Consider the following 26,028-nt stretch of genomic DNA (forward strand, 5'->3'; position numbering starts at 1 on the left):
AAAGGAGAGGTAGATCTGGGTATCATCCACATACTGATGGACACCCAGCCCAAACCCCCTGATGATCTCTCCCAGTGGCTGCATGTAGGTGTTAAAAACCATGGGGGAGAGGACGGAACCCTGAGGCACCCCACAAATGAGAGTCCAGGGGTCTGAACACTCATCCCCCAACACCACTTTCTGGACATGGCCCAGGAGGAAGGAGCGGAACCATTCTACAAGAGAAGATTTGATAGCTGATAATATTAAACGGGTTTTTTAAAGAAGTGGTTTATTAACAGCTTCTTTAAGGAGCTCTGGGAAGACTCTCTCACAGAGGGAGGCATGCACCACCCTGCAGAGCCCATCACCCAGCCCTTCCCAGCTTGCTCTTATGAGCCAGGATAGGTAAGGATCAAGAAACAGATGGTCGGTTTCACTCGTCCAAGCAGCCTGTCCACATCATTGGAGGTAACAGATTGGAACTGATCCCACCCAGTTTGAGCAGACAGGACTCTAGCACTCCCCCAGCCCAGCCCCGCTACCACAGTGGAATCTACCTCTTTCCGATCCTGAGCAACTTTATCTGGTGAAGGTGGTTCTGTTAGATTGTGGACCACCTGAAAGAGTCTCCTGCTGTTGTTTTCTGCTGATGCAATAGAGGCGGCAAGGAAGGTCCTCTTCACCGTTGCTATCGCCACTTGGTAGGCTCGATGTGGAGCTCTAACCCGTGTTCGGTCTGATTCAGAACGAATTTCTGTCCACCAGCACTCTAGCCGTCTCAGTGAAAGTTTCATCGCCCTCAGTTCCAAGGAAAACCATGTGGCTGTCAGGGCTCCAAGCAATCAGAGAGGGAGCTTCTATACTGTCATTCACAGTATAGTAAACCTTTTGTTGGACTACAATATGCTTTATGTATGTCTGATTTTGGGTGTTCAGTATACTGTGACCCGGTTGTTGATTTCAGCTAATCACCATAATGCAATCGCCACACATTTCTCTTCTGCGACATGATTGTAGCATAGCATTTTTAATGCTGCCCAAGATTAGCAAAACTAAAATGACCACACTGTGAGAAAAGAAAGTTGTTTCTTTCTTTAGCTGTTATTTGGGAGGGGGGTGGAGGAAAGGAGCATGTCATTTTAAAAGATGCAACTTAATGTGGATATTGGTAGGAAACTGGAGTGTCAGTTCTTAAAATAAACCACCATAGGGCAAACAAGCAAGAGGTAGATAAAAGATTTTATCACAAAGTGATGCTTAAGAAAAAATGATGATACTAAACAAAAGAAATGGTTATGATAATTCACGTAGCATGAGTGGAAGGCAGGTTCGTAGGAGCTAACGGAACGGCATTCTTAGAAGTTGCCCCAGGGATTTTACGTGTATAATCAAACTAAGAATTAGTAATTGGACTTGCCTATCAGCCAGAATACATGGGGTGGAACGTTGTAGCATGAATTAGTTGTTGTCCCTTCAAGCGGTGCTAATTACTAGCAACTTGGGTTTCTGATGCTCAGTGCAATATAACTACCACTATTTTTTTTTAAAAAAGGTAAAACTAATGTGTCACCAGATATCACTCACTAACTGTAGAGAAAGATTTGTAGACACAGATCCATCTAAAGCTGAGCACCAGCTGTATGGGTAAGGGATATGTGTGATCCCTTAGAAAGCAAATTTTAAAGGCTGTAAGCTGTTGGGCAAGAATCATTTGATTCCCCTGCCACATTTCACTGGCATTTTCTGATTTACCTCAGGTGCCAAAATGTCTCGGGTCAGGTCTGGTAGCAAGTAGCCTTAATGGTGATCATCCACAATGGAGTTTTAATGTGGATTTCAAGATGGAGAGGGGGGATTTACACAACATCCTCTCGATCCAAGTGGACACCTGCACCGTCTCCCCACTAAACTTGATTTTCCCGAGCTAAGGATAACTTAACACCCATGTTGCTTGACTGTGGGTGTACTGAAGTAAATTGTGTAGGCAGAGCTTTGGTTTTTTATATATATATAAAAGCATGTATAGTGACATTTCACTGGGTGCTATAATCACACACCCAACTTCAACTTTGTTGCTATTAGTCCAAAGGAAAGGAGGCAGTTTGCACTTTCCTTCTGTCGCTGCTGAAGGCATGTTCCCGGTATTTTTAAATTTTTAAAACATCTGCTTTTGCACAAAACAGCTGCATTAACAATAAACATAAAATTTCCTCTTGCAGGTACGAGAGGCAGGAAAGGAGCAGGGGAAGGAAGTGGCAGTCTTTCATGGGAGTGATGCCTAATTGTTACCTGGCCTGCAACTATACACATGTAAGTATAATATTTTTGAGATGTCAAATGTCTGGCTACCTCTCTTAATATGGAAGTTGTTGCAGACCCTAGATATTTGGGTTGCTCTTTTTCACACCTTTCTCAGTTCTGCAATATCCTTTTCAAGTGTGATGGTTAGAACTGCAGAGTCTTCTAAGTGTGTTACATGCTTTAACTAAAACCACCTGATCCAAAGGAGGCCCCTTACTCATAAGCAGCCTGGGTTTTTGGGGGGCCTTAAGGTATGCACCCAGTCCACACCTTTTGATCCCAGAATTTCCTGGGGCTGGCAGGTAGTTTAATTGTCCCCTATGATTCCACAGGCAATGGAGTTATTATTGGGGGTAGACTGAGGAAAAAGAGTATATAATTGTACAGAGGCTTGGCTTTCCTAGGTCAGGCCTACACAGGGGGAAAACTATTTCAGAAGTACATGTACAGCCTCATCCTGGATGGAGTTTTGGGCACATCTGCCCACTGGAGGTCAAAGTAGAGGAGTATCCAACATGGTGCCCTTCAGGTTTTGGGACAAGTTGCACTTGGCCACCAACCAAACAATATTACACACCAGTGCCATACTAAACCCCGTGGAGGCCCCTAGGTAGTCTAATCTCGGGGGGCCTCCCACAAATTAACTCAAAGCTTCTACTCAGCTACTTGTGAATATTCTACTAGGATCTGGAGTCTGTGGGAACTCACAACACAATAACTCACAGAAAGCTTCATATCAGAGGTTTCTCGTGTGCACGCTCTACAGGGATAACGCTGAACTAAGAAATTGTAATTTTATCTCAAGATCAAATATTATTTTGATCCGTTGTTTGATCCACCCCTAAAAGGTGTGGGGCCCATAGGCTGGTGCCTACTCTGCCTATTTGGTAATCTGGCACTGTTACAAGCACCAATCAGCTAGAGAACCCTCTTACCTGTGGGCAGGCAGCAATGACACCAAGAAAGATCAACTCAGATGAAGGCAAAATATATACAATCAGACCAGGCAGGTACTAACCAGGCCTCCCTGGCCCGAGGGGTGATTGGTCCTATAGTAGGTCTGCTCCTACAGACCAAAGAAAGCATTCCATATGGCTGGAAACTGACAGAATTCTGGTGTAATACATGGGATAACTTGCAAGTAAGGACACATGGGAGGTCTGGAATTGTCCTGATATAAAGCTAAAACATGACCAACATTCAGTTGCATGCCTTACTGTTTAGTTTGGTTAACAATCTTGACTGCCTAGGAAAGTAGTTTGATGGTGGGAGTAAGTAATGTCAGAAGCAGGGGTAGTCCACTCTAACTTTCCCCTTCCATTATTGTTTTATAATGATGATCTCAGAAGTATATTTTAGGAACTACACAGTTAATATACAGGTTTTTTTTAGAAGAGTAATTTGGAACAATGGAACATTTCTTTAAATAGTCTGTGTCAGGTCATAGGATGAAAATGTTGCATGAAAAATTGCACCCAAGTGCCTGTTGCTAAGTATCGTTTCATGTTAGCCTGCACAGTATCTTGTTATCAGTGGTTAAATTTTGAAACCATGTGTTTCAATTCTTATTTTGGATATATACCACAGGAAGTTTTAAAGTATAAGCAAATGATGTGGGCATTCAATAACCTCACTGTGACACAATGAAACACATTAAGGAGAAATGCAAAGAAACTATACCACAAAATATCCAAATTATTATTATTACAGTGGTACCTCGGTTTGCGACTGCAATCCGTTCCGTGGAGGCATTCGCTCGCCGAAGGCATGCTTCTGCACGTGCGCAAAGCGCCAATAGAGTGCTTCTGCGCATGTGCGAGCTGTGCAGATCACTTCTGTGCATCCGACACCGCGGAACCCGGATGTAAACACTTCCGTGTCCGCGGCGTTCGCTTGCCAAAGCATTTGTAAACGGAGATAGTTGCAACCAAGGTTCCACTATAATGCCAAATGGGTCAAAGTTTGATAGAATAAGAATTAGTTGACAAGTATTGCATTGTATAATGCTATAAAATGGTATCAGTGGCAGACCTTGGCGTCTCAAATTTCAGGGCTGCCCTGTGTGAGACCCCCTACTGCTTCCCACTTTCTGTTGGATTTCATAGTTGCAGTGCCTGCTGCCATACACCAGAAGCTCTGTACCCAGTGTGACCAAACCAGTCGTGCTCCCCTAGATCCGCCTTTGATAATAGGATGGAATATAGAAAGTTGTCTACGTTAGAGCAGTGAGTCCCTAGGGTTTCAGGCAGGAGTCTTTCCTAGCCTTATCTAAAAAGCTATTAAGAATTAGTTGACAAGATGCCAGAGACTGCAGAGAACACTGGCAGGTTCTCTACCAGTGAGCCATGGTAAATGGTTCCCTGTAACACAATACATTACTGTGTGTAGTGCATAACCATGTACAGCAAGCAGATGGCTACACTTTTAGCTTTGCCCCATCACCCCCAGTACTTACATGTTGTACAGTTGTCTGAGCAGAAAGCACAAAGCTTGAGCTCCTTCCTGCTGATGAGTGGGGCTCTGTGTGATTTGGGTATCCCAACTGCAGAGTTCATACACTGGGCTTTCTGCTCATGCAACTTTGCACTATAGCTGCAATTTGGAGGGCAGAGATAGAGGTGCATCCCTGCCCCTTGGTCTACACACTTAAGAGGACATACACATGAGAAATATTAAAAGAAGGCTTAGCTTTTAGAACACCACATTTCTGTGGTCAGAGTTTTAATCTCAATTTACCCTCTGCAATAATACAACTGTTTAATATAAATCAACCAGCTACACAGGCAGCAAGAAGTCTCCATCAGCAAGCATCTGATGCTATCCAAAAGCAGTTTTATTTTCACCCCATTATGTTTTGGGTAAGTCCCATATCACAGAAGCATTTGCAAACTCTAATGGACGTATGATTCCAAAGATGTAACACTACATTTTACAATCTCAGAACACTGGTCAATGTTCTTTTTAATTCTGTAGAATTTCTCAACATATTCAGACCGACTCAATAGTTCCACAAAGTCTTCATCATGAGTTATAACAAGAAGTTGGAAGTTGCGTTGCTGGGATCTACTTTTGATTATCCTGTGGAAAATCAACATTTAGAATGTGTTAGCTTATAGCTGTCAAAATCTGGGTGGCAACAGCACAGAAAGCTGCAAATATAAGATGTTAATTGTTCCACCCATTTTTAAAGTTTATGATAATTTCATTTATACAAATACCCACCCCCTCTAATAACACAGCTACTAGAGAAAAGAAATAAGGGAAATGGAATGAATGAAGGGAGAATAGAAAAAAGGATGAGGAAAGCGTAAGAAATACACAGAACCAATTTGAGGTGACGAATGCACCTGTTGATCTGATGGCAGAGGAAAATGTCTGAATTGACCAAGTATGCTAAATTATTGTTTGATCTTTATAAATTTCTGGATTAGGGTTTACATGTGAGGGTTTACATATTTAGGGAGGGAGACACATACAGGCTTCCAGGTTCTTCCACACTTTTTCCAATAGCAGCAGTTGCTTCATCAATAGAGCAGTCCATTCTGGGTGCCCTCTCCTTTGTACGCGATTCCTCCATAATCTAACTTTTGGGCAATTAAAACTACACTGTATTAAGCTTTGCATTGAGCAGGGAGACAAACCTTTTCTCAGGTGAGAGGTGCAAGTGTCCATAAAAGGATATAACTAGGACAATCAAAATAATTATTTTGGGAAGATATGGGGGATTTATAGAGCACTTTCAATTTGCTTTAGGATGCAATTTGGTGTGAATAAAGTGGAGTATAATAGAGGAAGACTCAGCCAACATCTCTATCGCTGCTCAAAATTCCCATGCAAATGAAGCAGCAGAGGCGCATTACAAGGGCATTCCTCAGGACTGGGCCAGACTGATCTATGGACATGAATTGCTTTTCACTAGTGCTTTCCCATCTAAGTTCCCACAGGCTTCTTGGTAAAATCTACAGATACTTACTCTACTAAGGCATGTGCAAGAGATTCAATATTCTCCCGATCAAGATTGGTGGTGGGCTCATCCAGCGCAAGAATGCCACAGTTGAGACAAAAGGATTCTGCTAGAGCAAGGCGGATAATGAGGGAAGCAAGAACCTACAACCAAAAGTAAAAGGCAACCATTCAGCAAGTTAACCAAAACACAAACGCTTCTAAAAGCACTATGATGGCAGCACCATATCTGGACTCTACAAGTACATAATAATGATATAGCATTCAGGACTGAATGCTGCCCTGAATATAATCTTCCCTTTACACAGAAAACTAGTATGTCAGGAAGAAGGATTCTAGCCTTTCATCCTGACATGCGAGTTTACTTGGCTGATAAAAATGGGCAAACTTTTTTTAGAAAACAAACATACAAAGTGCTCTGCGAGGAGGGAGCACAGGCAGGGCAAGGTTATGCACCTGGCTGCTCAACACCAAATGTCACTGCTGCGTAACGAAAGAGGGAGGAATGGGTTGCTTAGCAGTGTGTTGGGGGCATGGAGCCAATCCAATGCTCCTGCCACCACATCGAACTTCCCATACCTTGCCCCTCCCTCTTTGTAGGGTGAAGTGATGCTTTGTGTTGTGAAGACAGGCGCACAAACCTACCCTTCCTGCACTGCTCTGCTGACTGATGCTGTCTGGTTGCCTGCTGTTAGAATAGGATGCTGGACTGGATAGTTCTTTGGTACGATCCGGCAGGGCTCTGTGTTCTTACATACTGCCATTACCTTTCCCTTCCTAGATTATATTTATCACCTTGAGTATAGTGCTTCAGAAGATGTAATACAGTAATACCTCCACGAACATCCGCCTCGTCTAGCGTCCATTCCGGCGAACATCCGCAGAAAACCCAGAAGTACTGAAACGGGTGACTTCCAGGTTTGCCGCTCGCGCATGCCTAGAAGCGCTAAATCGCGTATGTGCAGAAGCGCAAACCGCTCTGCGCAGATGTGGCGCTTTACCCTGCGTCCTTTTCGGCTAGCGGTCAGGGCTCCAAAACAGATCCCGGTCCCGCAAAACAAGGTATAACTGTACTAAAAAAGTTTTATCCTAACGCATGTTAATCCTTTGACTATCTCCCCGTTTCCCCCCCCCCCCCCCGGGAAAAGAGAAGGGAAGCAGCACATCCTGCCCATTTTCCAGGTGAGAACGCATGCAACTACTGCATTTCCTACAGGTCTACAAAAAGATTCCCTTCCATTTCAAGCATTTCATGTATTCACATTTCTTTGGCAGCTGTGATTGTGGGTTACAACAGAGTGGTCTAAAAGAGGTTTGAGTAGCACCCTTTCATCATCTACCAAACCAGGATTCAGCCATCATGAGTCATTAGTCTGGCTGATATCTGAGGTCAAGTGTGGGTGGAAACATGAGAAAACTGCAGTTTATCCTTCTGGCAGGTACTACATAACTACAGTGAGTGTGTGTGCCTTATCTCTGGGGCCAAAAACAACACACGCTTCAGCAGCCACATGCTGAAAGTGCCTGTAAGCACCCTGCTTCTTCTCCCCATGTCATTGATCTTCTCCATGAATAAACTGGGAAAATGTCTCCCTGCCCAATGTGCTGCATCTCTCCCCTGCCCCCAGACCAATGATATTAACCTCTAGTTCTATTCTTTCATCTTCTCCTCCACCAGATGCAAGTGACAAAGTGGACCAGTCTGTGGAAATTTATGCCGTAATAATTTTTTTATAATCTTTATTAGCTTACAGTTCCATATTTTGCAATCAAAAATGCAAAATATATTTTGACTGTCCATGTACCAAATATGAAACCCAACATACCCTATGCACTGGCATCCAAACAAGTGTTGTTACCTACCTTTTGTCCAGCACTACATCTGCCCCTCATATCTAGAGCAGTGCCTTCCTTTATCATTACTACTCTGTAATTGTAACTCCTCCTCTTGTCAGCAGCAGAAACATTCTCATCTGCATCAGATCTAATTTCTATATATTCAATATCTGCATGGAAAAGAAAGCATTTTCACTACAGTTAGTTGCCAAATCGATAGATTTGTTGGCCTTGAAGCAGCTAAACTTTCTTTAGTCCAATCTTCTTTACAGAGGCATGATAGCTTCATAATCCAGATAAGCAGGGGTATAGGCAAGCCTGTTAGATTGATGAATTACATCTCTAGTACTAAATGGAGGAACACTGGCAGAATGAACAGAGCCCTAGTTAAAGATCACAAAAAGAAAGAAGGAATGATCAAGATGGACCACAACATCAATGACTCTATGAGAAAGAAATATGTGTTATTTATTGTTACGGTTCTCGACCAGCATACACATATATACATAAAACAATCCAAAATGCAATCTAAAATATAAGCAATAAATATAAACTTTAACCATTATAAAAATTATTAGCTAATAGAAGGTATCACTACTTGGGAGGGTACAGCAAATGGTAGCAATGGATCATCTTTGCCTCTGTCCTGAAATTTTTGGGCACTACTAACTAGGTCAGCTCGGATTTTTATGGCTCTAGCATAGAACTTGGCTACCTTTGCTGTCACATTAGAATTAGCATCTGAAAGAAGCCACTCTATATAGAAGTTGTCCGAGCGTCCAGGATGCTCAGCCAGCGTCGTGTGGATGAGTTCGCCTCATAGTAGCAGCTGCATCGCAGGAGTATGTGAACAATGGTTTCCACTTCCCCAGATCCACACGATATATTTAGCAGGATAAACCAAGACGACGACAGGATTAACCATGCTACTTTTTATAGGAAGTTTAGTTTATTAGGTTTATTTATTGCTTCCCAGAACCAAAGTAATCCTGAAGCCATTCACAGAAAAGATATACTCTAAAATACAAGTCACAGTAAAGCGACCATTAACAATACAGTGGTACCTCTTGTTAAGAACTTAATTTGTTCTGGAGGTCCGTTCTTAACCTGAAACTGTTCTTAACCTGAGATACCACTTTAGCTAATGGGGCCTCCCGCTGCCGCCACCGCATGATTTCTGACGTAAAGTTCTTAACCCAAGGTACTACTTCTGGGTTAGCAGAGTCTGTAACCTGAAGCATTTGTAACCCGAGGTACCACCGTATAACCCTTTCCAGGCCCCAATTAGAATTCCTAACTTAAGAGAGGATTCTTTTCTCTATCCAGAAAAAAGTCCATAATGATTATAAGGAATGTTCTGAATATGTACTGATTTTTGTTCTGATTTTCTACGTATTTTTTTTTTAATAAATGTTTTCCTGTCCTGAATCTTTAAGAAAATGCATAATATAGTATAAATCTACACAAAAAGGATTAAGAAGAAATACTTTGGTACCTTGCCCCCTGTAGGTGCTTCGCCAAAGGTCACGAATTATCTTGTTTATTTCTTCCATCTTCATGCCGTGAAATGTCATTATTGCTCTAAAAGAAAAGAAAAAGCCACAGCTCATTATGCTCCTTCCATCAAACTTCACTTTCTTTCTACTATAGGCATTCAAGTTTGTGCTACAGTTCTTGAAAAATAAATGATGTATGTGTCACATGGATGAATCTAGGAATTCACTTATGAACACTTTTTATTTATTTATTAAATTTATGTCCTACTAGTCCTCACAAGAGGGGACACAGGTGGCGCTGTGGTCTAAACCACAGAGCCTAGGGCTTGCCAATCAGGTCGGCGGTTCGAATCCCTGCGACAGGGTGAGCTCCCATTGCTTGGTCCCAGCTCTTGCCCACCTAGCAGTTCAAAAGCACGTCAAGTGCAAGTAGATAAATAAGTACCGCTCTGGCGGGAAGGTAAACGGCGTTTCTGTGTGCTGCTCTGATTCACCAGAAGTGGCTTAGTCATGCTGGCCACATGACCCGGTAGCTGTCTGCGGACAAACGCCGGCTCCCTCAGCCTATAGAGCGAGATGAGCGCCGCAACCCCAGAGTCATCTGTGACTGGACCTAACCGTCAGGGGTACCATTACCTTTACCTATTCCTCACAAGGGAACTCATTTAAATCACATTAGCATACATTTTGCTTCTATTCTGGTATAAAAACTTTTTTGCTCGTAGAACCCAAACTTATTGATGCCACCTTTTTTTATTTTGAGGTAACTGATCTAAAATTAGATCAATTAAATATAACAAATCCCATGAGACTTTTGCCAATCATTGCTGCAAACAAAGGTAGGTGTGGAATGGGCCTAAGTGTTCCTCTCTATAATGAACTGTGGCTGAAATATTTAGGTAGGTAAATGTTTATAAGGTAGCATCACAGGAAGAAACAAATAAGAAGTTCATATTAAGTGGAATTTAGAATTACTGCTAAAATATGGAAACCTGTATCATTGAAAAATGGCAGATACAAAGGAATTAAACCAGGAAAGCTAGAATAGTGGAGTTTTTTTAATAATTAAAATAAAGTAAAGCACCAGAACAGAAATTGCTATGAAATTTGTTGATCTAGTAGTGGTTTATTAAAAGACCCTAAATTTCTTAATAGTGTATGGTGTGTTTGTCTTTTATAGCCCCCAAGGTTTTCTACTGTGTGTGAACTTGGCTTGCATTTTAAAACTCTGTGTTCACAGTGGCTGAACTTTATATTTATGCCTTTCTGAGGCTATATATGGAATATAAAAGGCTATAAATAAGTATGGACAATGTACATGCAAACCCCGTTTAAAAATGGAGTTTAAGCACCCCATTCCTAAGAGGAAGATGGGGATGCAAGATAATCTCTGAATTTACATCATATCTAATTAAGCCAAAAGACTGAGAATATTAATCATGTAGATTTATTCACTGACAAATTCTCATTCCAGTCTAGATACTAATCCACAGATCAATGTGTATGTGCTCAGCTACACATATATAGCTCCTACACAAACAGGCCTTTTTGTTATTGACTGTGGTAGGTGAGTAATCCTGCATGCACTCAAGTCTGCATTGTGCACACAGATCTTCCTCCAACACCAGTCAACAAATTCCTGATGTGTAGAAGCTTCATTGTGCTTTGTAACACCTGGATCAGGTGAACTATGCATCAAGTTGTTTTTTTCCTTTGAATGCTTCAAAAGGTGCCAGGACTAGAAAGTAATCTAGATGCTACATCTTTTGTAACAAGAGCACTAGAGGTCAAGAGGAAAGACATATAATGGAAAGCGGTAGCTTGGCATGGAACACCTTTGGTCTTTATACCAAGAAATATTACTTTCATTATTCTTATTAGTTATATTTAGTCATAGCTTCCATTATAGTAAAGCTTCACAAAGCAGCTCTCCATTTGATAACATCAAATTTGTTTAATGTTGAGTCATGGTTATTTTTTGCTGGTGAAGTGAGTTGCACATTTGAGTGCATCAGATAAGGATGCAGAAAAAGAAGCAAATGTTACCTCTTATCATGTTTGGAGGGAGGAAACAACCCATGGCAATAAAAATGCTTTGTTTTTCGAAAAAGGAAAAGGGGGGGGGGGAAGGCAGGAGGCCTAATGTTACATTTCCCGCCTTCTTAAGTTACTTCTTTCCTTTTGGGCTGTGCGAAAACATTATCACTTGCTGCATCTTTAAGCAGCTTAAGAAAATGGTTTGTAGTATTTGCATGCTATACTAGCCAGGCTTAATCTATTGTAGCATTGCAAATTGGTCAGTTCTCACAGTGCCACTGCACTGTGCATGGAGGGCTTTCTCAATTCCCACAGCTCAGAAATATCCACAGGCCATTCAGAGAGGCTTTTTGGGGAGAGGGGACAGGAAAGGCTCTTTGGGTGAGCTTCCTTCCTTTCAGGTTCTCAGGTGAAAGCTGCATAACGGAAGTGCCAAACTAACTTATGTGGGGTGGACTTAGAGGCATCCAAAGAAAATGTCCTCTCCCAGGCCACTCCTCTGCACAAAAAGAGAAAAACCTAAGGGTGGTGGAACTATCAAGAGGTACCAATATGCTAATCTTAATATCTGAGATGGTATGTAGAGAAGGAGGGGGCCTTTCATTTATTTGAGACCTAACTCATTTAAGGGCTTTAAACACTAGCATGAGTACCTTGAACTGGAAAAGAATTGGGGGAAAGTGCAGCTGTTTTAAAACAAGGGTTGTATTAGTTCTAAATGGAGCTCTGATCAGTCAAATGGCTGCTGCATTTTGGACAGTTGAAATTTCCAAGTAGTTTTCAAGGCCAACCTCATATAGAGCGAATTGCAATGATCAAATATGAAAATTACTGGGGCATAGCCTCATCATCTCTGCCCAAAAGAGACCATAAATGGCAAACCAGCTGAACTGGAAAAGGAGCTCCTAGCCACAGAGGCCACCCAAGCCTCCAGTGACAATGTTGAATCCAGCAGCACCATGAACCTGCTTATTCTAGGGGAGTGTAACCTCAACCAGGGCAGGCCATCTTCCTACCTCCAAGACTCAAAAACTTGGAACACAGAAAACCTCTGTCTTTTCAGGATTCAGCTCCAGTTTACTGGCCCACATCCAGCCCATCAAGTACCCCAGGCACCAGTCTAACATTTCAACTGCATCTCCCAATTCAGATGGAACAGAGAGAGAGAATGGGACTCGGCCAGATATTAGTGACACATCACTCCAAAGTGCCTGATGACAGCTCCTGGTGGCTTCATATAGATGTTAAGTGTCATGGGAGACTAAATGGAATTCTATGGGACACCACAGGACAACTCACATAGCGCTGAACTGTAGCCTCCCATAACTACTTTCTAGAAATGGCCCTGAAGGTAGGAGCAGAACCACTGAATTACAGTGCCCCCCAACTCTCCCTAGACCCTCCAGAAAGATACTGTAGTCAACAGTATCAAAGGTCACACTCCCCCCTCATGTCTTTCCTGACAAATGTCATAAACCAGGGCAACCCCAGTGGTTTCAGTGCCATGACTGGGCCTACCTACACTGTATACACTAATAGCATAAAAGTGAACATATTTTCCTAGACACGTAAGCAGAATTCAAATTCTCGTAAACTGAAGAGATTCTTTTCCTCACTGGTTTCTGATTATATGTAAATACGCTCTCCATTATCAAAAGGAAATCTTAAGGCTGCAAATTTGCTGGTGTAATTTCTGTTTGGCAAAATGACACATAACTGAATGTCAACAATTTACATGTAACATTTTTTAAAAAATGTATTCACTTCTATAGGTCACCTTCACCCCAAATTCTGAAGGCTAGGTGAAATGTTTATAGATATAGATGATATACAATACAATACAATATACCTATTGTCCTGCCTCTCAGGAATAAGGGGATTGAAAATTCAGCCTGCTAAATTTTAAAGCTCTCCTTGGGGAGATGATTGATTGATTGATTGTTACCAAAACCAACATGCTATTTAAACAACTCACTGATCCAGCGCTTTGTAGTAAATGTCCAGATCCTTGTTTGCCAACTCCGTTGTTCTCATGTCAATCATCATTTCTTTGTATTTTTTCTCAGCATCTTTAAACTGTGATTCTCTCAGCTCTCTCTTAAACCTAAGGATTTCTTCCTCAAATCCATGCTGTCGACCAAGCGCCAAGCTTTCTTTTCTTTTCAATTCTTCTATTTTGTCCTCTAAATGCTGTCGGTCCCTGTCAAGTAGAAGTTAATATACAGCTTTATTATCTATTATAGTGGTAAACAGAAAGTGATTTCTTAACCATGAGTAAATTGCTTGATGTTGTTTATAATAACTGAGCCACTAAGAGGGAAAGAGAAAAGGATAAAAATGAATGGTAGTGCATTTAATATGAGTCTCAGTTGGGCCTAAAAGGTTTTCAAGCCTTGGCCTATTTTCAAAGATTAAACAAGATTTGCAGGGTGGTATCCAATGACAGAAGAATTCTGTCAGCAGAACAGGGAGGAAAGGAGGGTGGGAATTTCCAGCAATCTTTCCCACCATTTGCATGCAGTGCCCTGCATCCCCTCCACATTTGCTCTATAAGATTGGGTACCATCTAGTTTTACAGGGGCATGGGATAACGTACAGGAAGAGGGGATTGCTGAAAATGATCTTGCTCCTCATCCCACCAGTTTACACCCATGGAGGATTTGTCTATCAATGGCTTTTAGCTATCAACCTTAACTGGAAATTCCAACATCAGAGGCAGCACGGCTCTTAATATCAGCTGCTGAGGAAAATGGGGGGGGGGGCCTGCTATAAAATGATAAGCATAAATGCCTCTAGCAAGCCTACAAGATTAAATACACAGGTGCTTCTGCTTTATTAGGGTTCCTAACTGATGAGAGCCATGGTTCTATCTGGCCACTGCTAAAGAAAAGACACTGGATTAAAGCCCTATTCAGTTGTTATTCACATGACGGAGCAACACAATTTCAAAGGGACTGCGTCTTTAGACCTTCACCTGTTGTTGCATGGTTAGTCCCTTGTCCCCATTTGGTCAGGGCAAACACCACTGGGAAGCCTTCTGTATTTGCTTAGGCTCCCCACAAGAGACAGAATCTTCTGTGATTAGGGTTCTAGAACCAGTAAGGCTACTATTATATTCTTAAGATATTTGTGCACTTTTAGCCCCTCTCTTAAAAAACCTATTTGATGCATTAGGGCATAATCAAACTTGCAATTCACCTGTTGAGTTACACCATGGGAATAAGGAAGCCTAGCACTGAGGACAGATTACAGAGGTCTACTGTGATCGTGCATAAATGTAGGTGCTTACAGGTGAATTTGACTTAGAAAGTATCACCAGAAGCTTGCCAAAAGTAGTTCACATGGCGCATGCTAGCCTATACAGAATTTAAAACCACTCTTCTCAGTAAAATCAAATTGCTTATGCTGTAGTTGCTATAAGGTTGACCACACGTATACAAAACTGGAAACTTAGATTATCTAAGCAAAGGAGAAAAACAGTTTGGTCTACAAGAAAAGTATCTATCAAGATATGGTGCATATGCAAATACTTGTGTACCACTAACTAGGACCAAGTATGGAAAAGTGGTAAATATGCAAATAATTAAAGCCTACTGCTTCGCAATTAAGAAATTATTTTTTTCTTTTAAAAGGAAGTTCAGAATATACTTTTTCAGTTGTGGGGCTTCCATTTCCCCCATCTCCTTCAAATATTGCTTTATACTATCTTCGACTTCTTTTAGATCTTCATTTCTTTTTCTTAAAGTAAGGTTATCTTCTAACCACCGCTCCTGAATCTAAATTCAAATAAAATGTGTTAGTGAGTTAATCATCATCATTTTGTGCCATGACTATCTGAGAAGAGCGTTGGAAGGGATTTCAGAGACAGTCCCGTTAACTCCACTGCCAGTGCAGGAAATCCAGTACTACAGCATCTCTGAATAAAGCATGAGCTGTAGTGAAGAATGGGCTATGTATTTACTATACAAAATGTAGCAGTGTTTTGTTTTCAATCACCACTGTACTTGTATTTTAATTGGCACTCTTATCTGCAATCTTATACATTTAACTGAGAGTAATCACCAATGAAAAACAACAGATATTACTTCACAGACTTGGTCTTTCAGTAATTTTAACTGAAATCAGAGTTGAACCCTAACATCTGACAAGCAAAAAGAACAAAGTCTTATAAATGATAATTAAAACCATCCATACCAACACATACCAATCCAGAAAGGTGTGTAAAAATATTACTGTTTTGTCACCTGCCTCAGCCTTTGGGATGGGGCATTTTTTAAAAAATATACAGCTATGAAGGTCTTTTAAGTTCTCAAAAGGAAAATGGTAGCAGAACTTCAAAATCTAATCGAATTAATGTGAAATAACCTTTTGCTTAGCAAGAACGTACTTTACAAGAAGCACTGAGTAGATAAAAAATGTAGTATGATAACTTGAGATACAGTGGTGGCTAATTCAAAGGTCAAATGAGTATAAAAGATTCCTGGTTCAGGGTGAATGAAATGCTCCTTTATTTATTGCTACATATTCAATTTAATGCGCTATTCATGCCCCCCCTTAAGATATATAAATAACCAAAGAATAATGTAGCTTGATAACATATGATGCTAGTGTACCTACAGATGAATACGTAGCATGACCTATGTCATTGGACCCAGTAATAGTATTTGACAGAGCAGGTGGAACTGGCACGAGGAAGGATAAGCTCCTTAGCTCCTTGATTTGCAGTACTGAACTGGGCTTCTTGGGAATATTAGTAAGTAGCAATCACATGTTCTGAAGCAGTGTCTCAGCAAGCCAGATTTCCCTATTAGGGGATTTTTAATATAGCTTTGAAATAAATACTTTGTAATGTCACAAGCTAAATTGTTATGCTAACTGGTCAATCAGAGGCACATGACCAATTCAACTCGACGTTACGTGCAAAATGCTCATGCTGCCAAAACATACTGAGTGAATTCAATAAAAAATAATTTCTCTTCAAACTTATTTGCAGGATGTTTGACTCACAGGAGTGTTCTCTCAGGCCTTTAATGCTGCTGTCAGTACGTCAGAATCATACAGAAGGCTACTTTGAAAACAAAGACTACTGTCTAGTATGCATAGATATCAACAATGTTTGAGAAAAATATCTGAACCAGACAAATGTACCTTCTGAGTATCAATATTTTGTCTAATAGTTCCAATTTCTTTATTTGTCGTTTCTTTCTTTTTCTCACATTCTGCTAGCAGATCCTTGACTTCATCAAGTTCAGATTCCTTTTGCTAAAAAAGGAAAACACACAGATGAAAAAAATTAACATGACTTTGGAAGGTGTGAAGAAATGCTGTTTGTGTCTTGTTTTGAAAAATAGGTTTCTGTGACCACTGATGTTGCAGTATATGCTATTATTATGTATATTATTACCAAGTTGCAGTCTGTTTAGCAGAAGCTACTTGACAACTGGTTCTGAAAGATGAGAGGGAGGTGATCGTTTTTAATATTTATGTCTGATATTTATAGATCGGGGCTGCATCAGGTAAATTCATTCTGATTTGTCTGAGAAACAACACTCTGATTGGCTGGAGGTTCTTGTAAGTGAATAATGGGAAGCTAGCTGACAGTTGGGAAAGGGAGCAGAGGAAGTTGATAAGGCAAAATCCAGAGGAAGTCAACAAGAAAGTGGACAGTTAAGGCCTGCATATTAAGTTTTTTCATCCGCACTGTGTTAACAATACTTTGCTGGTGAAGATCAGGAGGAGAGAGCCAGTGTCTGTGTTAAGCTAAGAGACTGCCATGGAAATGTATTTTCAGAGGAAGGCTACACAAGCAGGTTTTTAAGATCAGGTAACTGACCAAGAAGCCAGAAGTACAACCACAGTCTGCCTTGCTCAGGCCACATCTGGAGTACTGTGTCCAGTTCTGGGCACAATTTAAGAAGAATACTGACAAGCTGGAACATGTGCAGAACAAGGCAACCACAATGATCAAGGGTCTGGAAACCAAACCTTATGAGGAAAGGTTGAGGGAATTGGGTATGTTTAGCCTGGTAAAGAGGAGACTGAGAGGAGATAGGATAGCCATATTCAAATATCTAAAGGGTTGTCACATGCAGGATGGAGCAAGCTTGTTTTCTCCTGCTCCAGAGGCTAGGACATGAACCAACAGCTTCAAGTTACAAGAAAGGAGATTCCCACTAAACATTAGGAAATTTCTGACAGTAAGAGCTGTTTGACAGTGGAACAGACTCCCACAAGAAGTGGTGGACTCTGCTTCATTGGAGGTTTTTAAGCAAAAGTTGGGTGGCCATCTGCCATATATGATTTAGTTGAGATTCCTGTGTTGCAGGCGGTTGGGCTAGATGACCCTTTTTCTTCCTTATAAAAAGTGAAGTTGAGGATTCCGGTTTCTCTTTCGGTGCTGATAGTGGAAGGAACAGGTTACTCTATAGAAGGTATTATCATATCTGCAATTACCTGTTTATATTCTTCTTTCCCTTCTTGAATATAGTTCTCAATCTCTTTTATATAGTTATGGATGTTTTTAATTTTCTCTTTAACCTCATTTATCTGTGAAAAAACATACAAAAGAAATGTGTTTGCTTCCAAGACATGCATATCTGTCTAATCTATCTATCTATCTATCTATCTATCTATCTATCTATCTATCTATCTATCATCTCAAAGATGACAACATATTGTTCAAGTACACTTAAAAATACTAATTTAACCTGGAAATGTACAGTATGTATCTTTGACTGTATTATTTTAACAAAACTGCATTATTTGACTGCATTATTTTAACAAAACAACTGAAGACAGGCTAACCTTCTCCTGTGTCACTTTGTAACTTGTGTTCTTTTTGCTTATTAACTCTTCTTTCTCATGTTGCAGTTTTTCTAAAGTTGCTTCAAGAGGAAATAGCTGCTCCTTTGCTTCCTGAAAATGAAAAACAAACCACCAATATGTATATTTTAAATTAGAAGTTTGTCACTACTTCTATATACAGTACATGCAATTTTAACTTTTTAATGACTTGGCTGATTTTTTTGTGAAGCTCAGCAAAACTGAAACACCACTTGGGTCGAGGTGAGAAGAAACAACCCACACCAGGATAGGAGCTGTTCCTCTTACCTTGATCTCTCTGTTCAAGGAATGTAACTCAGTGGTCAGCTCCACTAGCTGCTCTTCGAGCTGCTGTCGACGCTGCATCCGGCTGGAAATTTCAAGTTTCTCTGTTTGCAGCTCATTCACTGCACTCTTCAGATTCTGGACTTGATTTTGTTGGTCTTGTTTAAGAGTCTGCTTCAATTCAATTTTACCAGTAACTGCAAATGTAATTAAAGGCAGGCATGATGTCATAAAGCAGAGAATACATCTTAGATGAAAACTGATCATTACCTTTAACACTGAAGAGCACAAGTGTACCCTATTCAAAAGAGAAGATACATGAGGTTGTGTGGTGGACAAAAATATATCTGGTAAGACTTTGAGAGATACAAAGTTTCTAATGACCCTGCGACAATCTTTCCTAGAGGACAATAGAACTAAAGACTGCATATGTGGAAAAATGGTTACTACTTGCTATATTGAGGGTGGCAAACATTTATTTGGTGAAAATAGGTCCCCATAGATTTCTGAACTGAATTATAACCAGGGTCACCACAGGCAAGGGCCCCAGACTCTAAGCCAGGGGTCAGCAACCTTTTTCAGCCGTGGGCGGTCCACCATCCCTAAGACCATGTGGTGGGCCAGACTATTTTTTTGGGGGGGGGGATGAACAAATTCCTATGCCCCACAAATAACCCAGAGATGCATTTTAAATAAAAACACACATTCTACTCATGTAAAAACACCAGGCAGACCCCACAAATAACGCAGAGATGCATTTTAAATAAAAGGACACATTCTACTCATCCGTGGGCTGGATTGAGAATGCAATTGGGCTGCATCTGGCCCACGGGCCTTAGGTTGCCTACCCCTGCTCTAAGCTATCTTCTTTTTTAAAAGAAGTTTCTAGTCCTCCTATAAAGATGAAAAACCATGACAACTGACTCTATACCATTGAGCAGGCTTCATCAAACTTGGCCCTCCAGATGTTTTTGGCCTACAACTCCCATGATCCCTAGCTAGCAGGACCAGTGGTCAGGGATGATGGGAACTGTAGTCTTAAAACATCTGGAGTTTGAGGAAGCCTGCCATTGAGGAATACATGGAATATGAAGTGGCTTAGGTTTGTGAATAAAAGTTTGACAAGTATTTCAAATAGTTGATGGGGTCACAGCAATGCCCTCTGCTTGTAAGAATTAAAGATAATACTCCATTGGTTGCCACTCCACCCCCTTCTGGTAGTGCTAGAATATGCTAAAAAGATTATATTTCTAGGAGTGTGAAAACGGTACAATCTGGTATGTCGCCAGTGGGCTTTTTACATCCATGTGGAAAATGCAGAAATAGAATTCAGTGTCTTGTTACAAAAATAATCTAAAACGTTTTCAATGCACCCCACCTGTATCCCACTGGTGCTTCCTCTCTTGCTTCTCCTGGCTTACTTGTAGCATGGTCCGACCTAAATCCACTCCTTGTAGTTTAGCAGCCTGCTGAGCAATTTTTCGTTCAACATCCTTTAGATCAGTCTGAAAAATGAATAGGCCAACATTGATATTCTTGAATACTGATATTCTTGAAGTGCTTGATATCGCTGTTGGGGTGCAGTCAAGAACCTGGTATGTGTAAGTGGTTATAGGTATAGTAATCCCCTTAAGACACTAACACAGCCGTCTCTTCCTTATAATGACCTGGTGCATTTAGTGCATATGCTGTGGAGGAATGTGAAGCCTACACAGGCTTCTCACATCCCCACTGCAGACTGCTTTTACATTACAGGTAGGTAGCCGTGTTGGTCTGTCGTAGTCGAAAAAAATAAAAAAATTCCTTCCAGCAGCACCTTAGAGAGAGACCAACTAAGTTTGTTATTGGTATGAGCTTTCTTGTGCATACACACTTCTTCAAGTACCCATGTTTATTTGGTGAAAAAAGGCCCCATAGATTTCTGAACTGAATTATAACCAGGGTCACCACAGGCAAGGACCCCAAATTCTAAGCTATCATCTTCTTCTTCTGCTGCTTTTACATTAACTGTTAAACAGAGGGAGAAGAGCTAGATTGAGGCACATGAGATTACATTTCTTGGTATGTGTCACGGATTGCTTCTGGCTACTCTTGAGAGACAAGTTCCACAGCCATTCTGTCTTTAAGACTTATTTGTGCCTGATATATACAGTGCAATACAGTTCAAGAAAACATGTCTGCTCAGTCTGACGAAGATTCCCCCAATGCCCCATGCCTGCTCCTCCCCCAGCATAACAACCGGGGGAGTCCGGACCTCCTCCCTTTACGTTTGCGTGCTCTGGAATGTCTCAATTCAGGCGCGAACCTGAAAGGGCGGGCCATCTCCCTGCTGGACACTTCTCCCTCCCCCTCCCCCTCCCCCTGGGTGTCTGTCTCAGATTGCAGTAATGGCTCTAGGATGCTGTCTGAGCCTTGGTGCCTCTCCAGTTCGATAGTCAGGGGATGTTCACTGCTAGAACATTCCCTGACAGTATGCAATCAAACTTTTATAGTATCCTTACCAAAGGAGGGATACAGAATACTGATGTTCCGGGCATGAAGGTCAGGGCACCTGCTACTGTCACCTGCCTGCTCAGGTCCCAGGTTAGCAATCCCCTCACCACCACTGCTCCACTTACTGCAGCCTTCCCTGCACCATTTGTCGCTAAAGGCTGCCCTCCCCACACCGTCTTCTTCCAATAGGCTGGCAGAGGAGGAAGAGGCAAGATACTACCTACTTGAAGCAATTAACAAAGCAGGGACTTGTAGCCCACGGCAGCAGGGCCATGGGGGTTTGTTCACCCACCCACTGCCCACAAGTGGTGGTGTGGCAGCTCATAATATTGAGCACAGGCATATACACCTAGATCCTAAGGAAGCTGCTTTCTGTGAACCAGGACATGCCATGCTGAGAAGGGGGTCAGACTGACCTCTCTATTACCTTTGAATTTGTTTTGGTTTACAGGAGAAGAGGGCTTGAGAGGGAGAAAGTATCCAAAGATGTGAAAGAACTAAGGAGAGAGATGTTGCCTTAATAAACCTTTTTCAGCGTTTGAGAGGCAAGGAGGGAGTCAAGTTTCAGTAGGATCCATAGATCTACCCTTTGAGATATTCAAGATTAAAATGGGGAAATAAAAACTGTATTTTGTGAGTACATTTATTACATGTCAGTACAATCCTATGCACGTTAACACTACTTTCAGCCCATGTCAGTGTGCACAGGAATGAAACATGAGTCTTTTCAGTGCATTTGTTATTATTTTTAATATAAGTATTTAGCTATCTAAATATAGACTCTATCCATTCACACTGTATTGAACTCCAAATTTCTCTGGCAAGTTTGAATCCTCCTGTCTGTCTTTACCAGCCGGAATTTAGAGGCTATGTTATAATCTATCAAAATTTTAATCCTTCAGGCTTTTAATAATTTTTTTCCTCATCTCTTACAATTAACTGTTATGTTTCCATCTCTAAAATGAGCAGATGTGTTCTGGAAAGTCTTCTATATGCTTATATTTTGAAACTATAAAGCACATTACTATGGCTTGACTAACTTTTGTGTGGTTATCTGCTCTGTACATACGGCTTTTTCTTTCTATTTGTGGCAGCTGAAGTCTAGATTGGGTTGATTTGTCATTGCTCGATATCAAGTGTAGATGGTATCAAGTAGTGGCAGTGGATTTGAAATTACATGCACTAGCTGAGTGGTGGTGGAGAAATGAGAAAGAGAAAGATAGAGGCGGGGGATCACATTGGACTAGACTTTTTGGGGTTTTTAAAATCCACATAAACATTAGAAGTTCTTGCCAAAAGGCAGTGGATGGAGAGGGTGGCCAAATCCATGCACTGAGCCCAAAAAACCTCGCAGGAACTTCTGCCTTACCTGATATCTTTCCATAAGTGTAATATCTTGCAGACATGCTTTACCACTTTCCTCCTCAGGCATTATAGTACCCAGGAGGGTTTCCTGTTCTTCTGTATCACCTTTAAGGCGTTGAATATCTCTGTTGAGTGTCTGTAATTTGTTTCTTAAGTCGGGCAGGTCTTTTTCTTGGAGTTCAAATACCATTTGCCTTAGCAAAAAATATAAAATTCACAATATTTTCCATCTGCAGCAGAAGAATCACCACAATACAAATAGTAGCTATGCTTGAATTACATATGGATTGCTTATTTTACAGAAAACATATATTAGTTTGGCACCCACCCTGTGGAACGCCCTCCCACCAGATGTCAGAGAGAAAAAACAACTACCAGACTTTTAGAAGACATCTGAAGGCAGCCCTTGTTTAGGGAAGCTTTTAATGTTTAATAGATTATTGCATTTTAATGTTCTGTTCTGTTGGAAGCCGCCCAGAGTGGCTGGAGAAATTCAGCCAGATGGGTGAGGTATAAATAATAATAATAATAATAATAATAATAATAATAATAATAATATATTATTATTATTATTATTATTAGATTTTGCTCATTACATTTTATCATATTTAAGAAATCATGTGTATTATGGAATTATGCTATAAATTGCTGTCATCCTGTGAAGAAAAATTACCCTAATAGCCATTAAGAGAAGGCCAAACAAACTAACTTTGCATGTATTTACTCAAAGGTGAAGTGGTCCACTTTAAGTGTATTTGGACTTGTTTTTCAACTGAGGCGATTCTTGTATGAAATGGGCTGAACTGAAGTGGGCTGCTCTCAACATTTTGGAGCTACCACACATTTATTTTCTTTTTAACTTTAACTTTATCTTTGAACCTCACACAATAACTTTCAGTGAAAGCTATCCGTTTCACAGCTTTTATCATCTCCCTCCTGCCAGTATATTATTCTGGCTGGTCTTTACTTTTAAACTAATGTTTTGTTTCGTTTGCTTTTTAAACACTATTATGATTTTTTCTTTTGGGTACTACTGACTTGGATCCTAACTTCCTGTGAGTGGAGTTGCTTATGGAACACTCCTACCGATGGAATGCAGAAAGCTGATCCCTCCCATTCCACTTTATCCCTGCCCTTTGGAAATCTGCTTGACGGTTGCACTAGAACAGGGGTGGCCAACTCCCAAGAGACTGCGATCTACTCACAGAGTTAAAAACTGGCAGTGATCTACCCCCTTTTTTGGGTTCAGGTCAAGTTGTTGAGCTTTTTTTAGGAAGGAGGAAGGCCCATTTTTTGGGGGGGGGGGTTTCGGGTCAAAGTTGTTGAGCTTTTTTTCAGAGGAGGTAAATTTTAGAGGATCCACAGTTGTTCAGCTTCTTTGGGGGGAGCCAGTGATCTACCGCAGACATCCAGTGATCTACTGGTAGACCACGATCTACCTGTTGGACATGCCTGCACTAGAACAACACAGGAGGGGGTGCTGGAAACTCCACAGGGAAGGAGATCAGCGAAAATCCCTTTTCCCATTTGCCAGAAGCAGACTGTTTGGATACAGGATGCAAGCACTGTAATATTTTATATTGGAAGCTACATTGGATGCTATATATCTGAATGAAAAGTGCTTCAAAATATTTACACAGATAGAGCAGCATCTAACAATAGAATTGCCAGCACAAGGATTTCCACTTGCTTGCTGTAACTTCTCATTTCTCCCTGCACCCTTCATCTGCTCCAGAAGGTGGGGAAACAGCTTTAGGGGGCATGCGGAAAGAGGAGAGGGAGAAGCTCTGTTGCAGGAGCAGAAATCTTTGCACTAATGGGTCTGTTTAGTTGGATTTTGCCCAAAGTGTAAAATTGCCTTCCCAAACAATAATAAAGGGCAATTCAAAAACGGTTGCATTCTCTGAAAACTTTGCTCACCTCTCCTATAGCATATAATTCCTGTAACAAAAAAGAAAGTTTTATTATACTTTCTGACTCACCTGACAGGTTTAAGTGACATCATTTCATCACGTCTCTTCTCCCTTCTCTTAAGCTCAGACTCTGTTGCCTTCAGTTTGTCTGGAGCAAGACGCAACTTGGACTGAAGATCATCTAACACATCCTGCAGTTCTGCCTGTGTTTCAAAGACCCTCTGACAAACTGGACAACACGATTCTTTTTCATCCGTTAATTGTGTAATGAACTGTGAATAAACTGCTGTGGCTCCAGCAAGCATGGCTATTTAAAAATAAATGAATGAATGAATGTATATAACCAAAATGATAGCCATTAAGACAGAGCATAGGCAGCATTTTATCAAATTCACCAATTCATGTAATGGCATGATTAAACTTGTCTTGTCCTAATTAAACAATTGCCTTAAGAGCAACATTGAATTCCACCCATTAGCTTTGCCAACATGACCTTAATAGGGCCTTTGCAGGTTTTTCTTATCATTGAATTATAGGCATGAATCAAATTTTGATCCAGTTGATGCCTCCTCCACCCAGAAAATCCACCCAAGTGTATGACTCTCCAGAACAACATGGAAAGTAGTGTATGGGGGGATGCTGCAGGAAAAATGGGAAATTATAATGTCTTCCTTTTCTGTCCTCTTAGATCAGGCATAGCCAAACTTGGCCCTCCAGATGTTTCGGGACTACAACTCCCATAATCCCTAGCTAACAGGACCAGTGGTCAGGGACGATGGGAATTGTAGTCCCAGAAATATCTGGAGGGCCAAGTTTGGCCATGCCTGTCTTAGATGATGCTTGCACTAGATCAAAGATTCTTCTGCAGGTAGAAAGACTCCTGCTTGAAAAAGGACATCAAAGTATGTAAGCCATCGTTACTACTATTATTCTTACAGTATTTACAGAAAGGAATGAATATAAATGCTGTAAATAGTATTAAAAATACAACAATAAGGGTGTCGACTTCAAATTGAATATACAGCTTTGCAGAAAACTATAAGGTAGCAGGGGAGGGAGTTGTACAAACTTGCCTCGCTGTTTAGATGTTTTTTCTATTTCATCTTGAAGTTTGTATAGATCACTTTCAAAATCCTGGCTTCCACAAACATCAAAAAGCTTTTCTTCATAACTGGACAACTGCTCTTCTTTTCTTTTTAGTTCAGCAGTGATATTATGTTTGTTTTGCTCCGCCAAACCAAGTTCTTTGCTGAAATTTAAGTATTGTTATAACTACAAATGAGATAAAATTGCTCTTGTAGTCTCAAATTTCATTGACCTTTTAATCTGGCTAAATTTCTGGCTCTTTAGAAATGTTGTCTTTCCCCATGGGCTATTTTCAGTTGTGGCCCTCTATCTACAGAAGGCACTTTCCTCCAGCGGAGGCTTCTGTGAAGAGGGAGTGAAGAGGTTTGTTTTTTTAAAAAAAAAAAATCCCTATTAATTTGCCTGACCTTTGAGATCATCTATCAAGAACCTGCTCCATATTTTCACCC

General features: G+C 40.9%; 1 protein-coding gene across 8 annotated transcripts in view; it reads right to left on the reverse strand.

Moving 5' to 3' along the window:
• Positions 1–5,098: 5,098 nt before the first annotated feature.
• Positions 5,099–26,028, reverse strand: part of RAD50 (RAD50 double strand break repair protein) — a 126,772-nt gene continuing 105,842 nt past the window's right edge. For all 8 annotated transcript variants that reach the window (XM_035105403.3, XM_035105408.3, XM_088661883.1 and 5 more), the window contains 14 exons: positions 25,567–25,742; positions 24,563–24,800; positions 22,585–22,774; positions 20,101–20,227; positions 18,726–18,919; positions 18,420–18,530; positions 18,069–18,161; positions 16,764–16,877; positions 15,264–15,391; positions 13,591–13,815; positions 9,578–9,663; positions 8,110–8,252; positions 6,257–6,390; positions 5,099–5,361 (listed from right to left, as the gene is read on the reverse strand). In XM_035105403.3, coding sequence (XP_034961294.2) covers positions 5,175–5,361; positions 6,257–6,390; positions 8,110–8,252; positions 9,578–9,663; positions 13,591–13,815; positions 15,264–15,391; positions 16,764–16,877; positions 18,069–18,161; positions 18,420–18,530; positions 18,726–18,919; positions 20,101–20,227; positions 22,585–22,774; positions 24,563–24,800; positions 25,567–25,742 — 2,146 coding nt within the window. In that variant the 3' untranslated portion in view covers positions 5,099–5,174. The remainder of the gene's footprint in view (positions 5,362–6,256; positions 6,391–8,109; positions 8,253–9,577; positions 9,664–13,590; positions 13,816–15,263; positions 15,392–16,763; positions 16,878–18,068; positions 18,162–18,419; positions 18,531–18,725; positions 18,920–20,100; positions 20,228–22,584; positions 22,775–24,562; positions 24,801–25,566; positions 25,743–26,028) is intronic.

Source organism: Zootoca vivipara, chromosome 2, assembly GCF_965207765.1.
Source record: "Zootoca vivipara chromosome 2, rZooViv2.hap1.1, whole genome shotgun sequence".
Lineage (NCBI taxonomy): Eukaryota > Metazoa > Chordata > Lepidosauria > Squamata > Lacertidae > Zootoca > Zootoca vivipara.